The sequence below is a fragment of the Blastocystis sp. subtype 4 genome (assembly GCF_000743755.1).
Source record: "Blastocystis sp. subtype 4 strain WR1 chromosome Unknown seqid_0099, whole genome shotgun sequence".
In the NCBI taxonomy this organism is placed as follows: domain Eukaryota; class Bigyra; order Opalinata; family Blastocystidae; genus Blastocystis; species Blastocystis sp. subtype 4.
The window spans coordinates 27,142-34,800 of record NW_014569448.1 but is presented as its reverse complement, the minus strand read 5'-3'; the positions used below and the strand labels follow the sequence as shown (position 1 = coordinate 34,800).

Below are 7,659 nucleotides of genomic sequence, written 5' to 3'. Positions count from 1 at the left end.
AAGATGATGTTGTTATTGATGTTAATGATGATATGAGAATGAAATGGATTGATGATTCTGAATTGATTGTTACTAGTTGTATTGAATCTCTGATTATTGATGATTATTTCAATCCTGATATATCATCATTGATACTGAACTATTCATTGATATCATTGAAACGAATTGAGATTGGAAATGATTGTTTTAAGAAAGTGAGTCGATTTGTGATTGATGGATTGAATGAATTGAAGACTATCATCATTGGAAAGAAATGTTTCAAATTCGATAAGAAAAAAAGGAAACAAATGTTTGATAATGAATTGTGATCAATTGAAACACATTATCATTGATGGGGAGTCATGTATTATGAATCATTTGAATTGAAGAATCTGTCTTCTCTCATATCCATTTAATTGGACTGTTATGTACTCGAGTGGTGTCGTTCAACAGTGTTTGAGAGTATGAATGATTGAATGACTGATGAATGAGATCTGATTCAACTTCAATCCATCAAACTTGGGTTATGCGCTCTTAGAGGTGATGTGGATGCTGCTGAATCGAATGAATTGATAATGATGATTGATTGACCAGATCTTCCTTCTCTATCTTCATTCAAAGGAACTGGATGTAATTTCCTAGGATAGGCAAAGTGACGTTAAAGAGTGATGATTGATATTAAATTTGAATTAGATATTCCATCACTCACTGAACATGGAATTCAGATGGATGATCTTCCATTCTGGTATGTGAAAGAATTGAATAGTTCAAGTATGATTGATTTATCAATAATAATCAAGATGCTGATTCTCTTGATCGATTCATTCGACAGAAGAGTAGCTTTATATCAAAGAAGTATTGCGTTATATACTAATAAACTGATTGTATTTGTTGATAATGAATAGGATGATAAGATGATATGAGAGAATGATGTGGATTAGATTGATGAGGTAGTGAAGGATAGCATCATTCATATCCTATGTGAATATATTAAGATAGATTGAAGTGATTGATTGGATTGTTGAAGAATTGAGAGTTGTGACTGAAGATGAATGATGATTCCAATATGAAATGTATTTGTTAAATGTCCCTGTTTGGATGAGAGTGGATAGAGATGATAGTAATTGATTATACTCCTATTCATCAACTCAAACTATCTACAATTCATCTCATTCTATATCGAATCATTATGATTTGAATATGAATTGTGTGTCATCTCTGATAATCTCTCATTCAACATATCTTGTTTTCATCATTCAATCTGATACACCATCCATACACTCTATCAACACCTCCTATTCATATCAACACACTCAACTATCTACACTCTCTCTGAGGGATGAATGATAAGAAGAGAGACTGCTTGAATGAGTGTGTAGAAGAAGTGTGTTGATTGATTTGATGTGAAGAAGAAATGGAGATCCAATGGCGAATTGTTGACACTTATGAAGTGTATGAAACATTGTGAGAAGATATGAATTGGATACAATGAATGAGTTACTGTTTATTACTTCATTATCGAGACAATAGACGAATATGAATCACTGAAACACCTTCATCACCCCTCTCTGAATCTGAGTGTGGTTAGTATTATCACACTTCATAAGAAGCAATCCAATTCTTTTATCTCAATCATTCTATCAGATGTGTTGTATTGAATACACACTATTCTTACTCACACTAAGAAACAGGAATGAGGTCCTGAATGAAACTCTTAGTGATTACTTATTCCTCAAATCCATTGTACTCATTTCAATCGATACTGCACCTCTATCTCATTCATCTAGTATCCTTCACATTGAGTGGATATGACTGAATAACATAAGAATCTATACATAACCTTACCAGCGCTAAATATCCTAACACACTCTTACTATCTAACCAATTAATCCTCAGATTCGTCACAGAAATACCATTATATTTCCGGAATTCCATTTAATTGAATCACTGATTACAAATAGCGCGAAAGAAATCATTGATTGTTAGGAGGATTTGAATTGAATGGACAGCGCTCAGAATCTCCAAGTGATTGTAAAGGCGGCTGGACCTCCTTCTGTAAGACAGCACCCTTTAGCAATAATGATTTAGAGAGAATTTGGAGATAACTTGTGTTATTCTTTCGATTTACTGAATAAACGCGTGAAGAACGTGGATGAAAATGGGATGGAGTTGAGTGAAAACTCCTATTCCTTCAGTATTGACTTATATCTTTTTTAAATTGTAGATTCTGTATTTAACAATGAAGAAAACAGTGAGATTATTCATTCTCGTTCTCTTCAAACGTTGGGCTCCGATGTTGTAGATGGAGTGAATTGTCTTTGTTTGTAATTAGTTTTATTTACTAGGTTTTCTTTTGGGCTTGGGAGAAACGAGTTGTGGAATCGAAACTCTCTTTAATGGCTGTGAAGAGTTTAAAGGTCTTATTACATTGATTGTAAGTGATATGTTACAGCGGATTGAGGGTGTTGGTATTGCTATCTAGTTTCTGATGTTTAGTCTACTGAACGCATTTATATTACCCGAGCCAGCGTTTTAGAGATTTACAATGAGGCCATTCGTGATCTCCTCTCAGAACTAACCCTAAAAACGGATATTGCAGATCTTCACGATTCTTATAAGATTTCATGTACTGAAAGTGTATTTAAATCGATTGAGGAGTTTAAATCAGTATTAACATCTCATCTTCTCACATGTAGATTGTTACCCAGGGTTTGGATCGTCATAATAGTCTCCATGAATCTGAAGCAACCTATGAGTCCAATCGATGTATGGTGATTCGTGTCCTTTGTGATAGTCGTGTTGCTGATGATTCTGTTTATAGGATGAATGGAGAAGTTCTCAATGGTGAATTGAACTTCGTTCTTCTTCCAGGTATGGAGACTCTTCATTTGGAACCCACAAGTACCCAGTTTTCACCACGAGAAAATCAACTCTCTCGAGGTTTTACGGCATTCTATCGTGTAGTGACTTCTCTGTCACAGGATAATAATCATGCTGACACTGTGAACTGGAATTACACAAAACTGACACATTTTCTGCGACCTGCTTTGCAATCAACCTCTCACACAGTTGTCTTGTCAGTAGTTGATCCTTCTCATGATCACGAGGTAATGATTAGATAGGAGTTTCATTGTAGACCATAAGTCGTCGCACCTTGTTACTATCGCATCGTTTGCAGAAACTTAAGCAGAGTCCTGTTATTCGACACACAGTCAATCATTTGGTGGTAATTTCGACACTACGACAAGAGTTACACCAAGTTACCAAAGAGAAAGAAGAAGGCGTGAAACAGTTAGCACAGATTCAGGAAGAATTGAAGATTTCCCGTGATATGTTTGATACTGTATCTCATTCATTGGATCAGGCGAATGATATGATTTCAAAGATAACCATGACAAATGATGAACTTTCTGGGAAGGTAGAAGAGACAGTAAAGCAAGTGAATGAATTGAAATCAAGCAATGAAGAGTTAGAGAATGAGATGAATCGAATGAGTGGATTTGAAGAAGAGGCTAAGAGAACCAAAGAATTAGAAACAAGGATTCAAGAATTGGAGAAGGAGAAGCATCAATTGGCAATGAGATGTGATGATTTGGAGGAGAAAGAACGAATGATGAAGGGGTTGGATGAAGAGACGTTGAGTCTGAAGAATGAGAAGAAGGATCTAGAGAGCCAGTTGAAGTTATTAACACTTCGATCATCCACTCTGGAGTAGGAAGTATGTGGAGCATGTAAGATAGATGTCAGTTGCAGGCGATACGGAAGAGTCGAAGTGAAATACTGGATAAACCTCGAGAAATGTCTAGTGAGAGTGAATCAGTGCAGGGTGAGTTAATGAAATGTCGTGAGGAATTGAAATCGATGCAGTCAGCCCTTCTGAAGAGTGAATCAGAACGAGATGTCCTTCAATCAGAACGGAATTCATTACGAGAGGAGTTATTGACAAATGAAAATGCAATGAAGTCGATTCAATCAGAACAAGATGCCATTCTGTCGGAACGAGATTCTCTTCGATCTCAGTTAGACACTTTTCAATCAAAACAAGAGACGCTCCAATCAGAACTACAGAGCAGCATTACCAAATACGATTCTCTCCAGGCTGCATCCAAGAGAGAGAAATTGATGATGCAACATGAGATGGAAAAGCAGATCACAACGTGGTCTAATCGCGTTCATATACTTACTACTGCTTTGGCTGTGTATGATGCTTCGCTATGCGAGATGAAGACAAAATTCCAAGACGCAGAACGTCTCTCGTTCAGTTCGCAACAAGAACAGTATAAGAAAGAGTTAGAGACGATACAAGCTCAGTTGGAGGAAGCGTTACGAGATAATATGCACTTGAAAGATGACCAAACTCGGCTGCAAACTGCCTTACATGACTCTACACAACAAGTTTTCTCTCTTCAAGAGCAGGTACAGTCTCTCCAGAAGCAGCTTCAATCATTCCAGCTTCAGAGTGATATGGTCACAATGCTGAAGGAACAACTGAAGAGTTCGGAGCAAGCTCTAGCAGAACAGCAACAGGAACACGAAGAAACCTCGTCGCAGCTGAGGATGCGCACTCAAGAAGTGCAGTCTTTGCAAACAAGTCTTCAGCGAATTGAGGAGAAGTATCAATCGACTGTAGCCCAACAGAAGGAGGAGATGACTCATCTACAGGATGCAACATCGAAATTACGACTGCAAGTGGAGATTCTAGAGGCTGAGAAGCGAGGTATTGAGCTCTCTGTGAAGCAAGAGATGGAGACACGGAAAGAACAAGAGGCAGCTGAACGTCGGCGTCTGGAACAAGCCTTAGAAGCAGCAGAAGAAACAAAAACGCGGTTGGCAAAAGAGTTGGAAGATGCTTCAGCTCGGTATCTCCAAGCAGAGCGACAATCCCAAGTAGCAGCTGCTGATAATGGGAAGATTGAGATCCGAATGAAGGAGATGGCTTTGGAGCATGAAACTCTGGAAACTAAGATCCAATCATTAGAACAGCAACTGAGTGAGAGGTTAATGGAGATGAAAGCATTAGAAACAGAGAAAGAACAAATGAATGAATCTCTGGTGGCAGCAGAACAGAAAACAGAGTCAGTATCCAATGAGTTGCGTGTGAGTGAATCTGAGCTATTAACTATTCAAACTAAAGTTACAGCGTTGGAAAATTTCATTGAACAACTCCGTAAGAGGCAGAAGGAGACTCAGATGCAGTTGGAGAATGTTGAGTCGATGCTACAAGAGAAGGAACAAGAGAAAGAACAATTGGCCTCGGATCTTCAGAGAAAGAATACCGCCTATGAAGAGTGTGTGAGAGAACTAAATGCATCTCGATCAGGCTGTGAGGATGCAAAGCGAGAAAGTGAAGTACTTCAAAATGAGAAGCGGGATTTGGAACGTCAGTTGGAACAACAGCGTAATGCACGTGAGGAATTGGATAGGCAGTTGTTATTGGTGAAGGAAGAGCTGGATGAAGTGGAGAAAGTGTTAGCAGAAGTGCGTGGATCGAAAGACCAATTGGAACAGGCTCTGAATACTGCAGTGAGTGATAAGAACAGACTCGAGTCAGAACTAGTCGATCTAAGAGCTGATACCCAAGAACAACAGTCATTAGCCACCTCGCTTCGAGAAGAATTGAGACGATCAGAAGCCCAATACATTGAGATTCAAAGCAGTAATATGAAGGCAGCGAATACAGTGGAAGAGCTGGAAGAGCAGATAGCAGATTTACAAGAACAAATGAAACAACGTGACCAGGCTGTATCAGAACTGAGGAAAGAATTGGCAAGTGCTGCTCATGAGAAAGAGAATCGGGAGTTACAACTTCATGCGATAGAGAAGGAGAAGAGTGAAATGGAGAAGGAGGTAGAGAGACAGACAAAGGAGAAGGAAGAGATTGAGAGACAGTTGAATGAGGTAATGAGTGAAGTAGAGAGACGGATGAAGGAGAAGGAGGAGACTGAAAGACAGTTGAGTGAGGCAAAGGGTGAGATGGAGAATCAAAGACAAATGTTGACGACAGAATCTGAGAAATGGAAGAAGAGAGAGACACAATTGGAGAAGGAGTGCTTGGAGAAGGATGAGCAACTCCAACAGCTGAAATCAACTACAGAGGAATCGATTTCCCAGCTGGAAGAGACACTGAAGAACAAAGAAGAAGTGATTACATCCCTACAAGAGTCTATAGCCAACAAAGAGAAAACTCTTCAGGAACTCCAAAGTCTTCCTAATCAGTTGAATGAGATGCGGAAGTCGTTAACATTGTCAGAGCAACGCTGGCATCAACAGCAGATCGAACTGGAGAGTCTTCAGGAAGAGGCATCATCATTACATGCTTTGACAGATAAGGTGAAGAGACTGGAAAAGGAGGTGGAGGAGAAGGAAATATTGGTGGATGAGATGAAGAAGGAGTTGGATGAAGAGAAGGAGAAGGAGAAACAATTGAATGAAGAGCTAAAAATGATGAAAGAACAGCTGGAAGAAGAGAAGGAAGAAGGGAAGAGAAGGGAAGAGACAATGAAGGAGCAGGAGGAGCGAATGAAGGAAGTGAATGAAGAATTAGTAAAAACGAATGAGAAGGTAAGTGAAGCGAAGAAGGAAGTAGAAGAGAAGGAACATCAATTGAGTGTAATGAAAGAAGAATTAGCAAGTGAAACTTTGAAACTGGAGGAGACTCTGAAAGAGAATGAGAAGCGATTTCAGGTAGAGTTGGAAACTGAGTCCAAGAAGCGAAGTGAAGCAGAAATACGAGAGAGAGATATACAGAATCAATTCGAATCATCCATGAAGCGGCAGAAAGAATTGGAGACAGAGACGATGCAGTTGAAAGCACGTGGAGAAGCACTACGACAGTCATTCGTTACACTTCAGAATGAACTACAGAAGGCCAACCAAGAGAAGATAACGATGATAGAAGAGAAACGAAAAGCATCAGAAGAGTTGAAGAATCAGTTGGAGGAGAAGAGAATGGAGAGGGTTCATTTAGAGACAGATCTAGAGACAGAGAAGGCAAAGAGAAAGACTTTGGAACAATCTCTGGAACGAATGACAGAATTGGAAGCTGATCTGAAGAAAGAGAAGACGAGAGTAACTGCTCTACAGAATGATGTGGATTCACTGGAGGCTACAGTAGGAGAGTGGCAGGAGAAGGAAGCAATGGCTGTTAAAGCGAAGACTGAAGCAGAAGAGAACTTGAAAGGAGAGAAAGAAGAGAAACTACGTTTGTTGATGGAGCAAAGTGTAGTAAAGGAGGAACTAGAGAAACAGAAACGTCGTGTGAAGGAGCTGGAGAAGAATAAGCTTACTCAAGCTCAATTGGATCAAATCCGTCATATTGTGGAGGATCGGAAACGATATAAGGCGAGAGTGGAAGAACTTGAGAAGAAGAACCGATCATTAACAGTGGAATCACGTGAAATAGCGAAACTCCCAAGGAATGTAACAGAACCGCGGGAAAAGGATGAAGTGGTGGGAGAAGAAACGATGAATCTGGAGAAAGAGTTATTATCAATGAAAGATAAAATCCATAATATGAAGAAGGATATAAAAACTACACATAGAGATACACTTCCATCAAGTATAAATGATGTACCTACAACTGTTCCAAAAAAGAGTGTAAAACGAAGTGGTGGAAAGGAAGAAGACAGTAAACGAAGGAAGGTAGATGACGAAGATGGTCACTGTCAGACGCAATGATTT

At 39.2% G+C, this 7,659-nt stretch overlaps 1 protein-coding gene across 1 annotated transcript; it reads left to right on the top strand.

Annotated features, from left to right (window-relative positions):
- Positions 1-1,980: 1,980 nt before the first annotated feature.
- On the top strand, positions 1,981-7,656 carry JH06_1857 (hypothetical protein; the record flags this gene model as incomplete). Its single annotated transcript, XM_014672332.1, has 8 exons — positions 1,981-2,034; positions 2,068-2,173; positions 2,204-2,293; positions 2,325-2,443; positions 2,476-2,646; positions 2,676-3,086; positions 3,116-3,690; positions 3,720-7,656. The coding sequence occupies 8 exons, from the start codon at positions 1,981-1,983 to the stop codon at positions 7,654-7,656; spliced, it is 5,463 nt and encodes a 1,820-aa protein (XP_014527818.1).
- Positions 7,657-7,659: the final 3 nt, after the last annotated feature.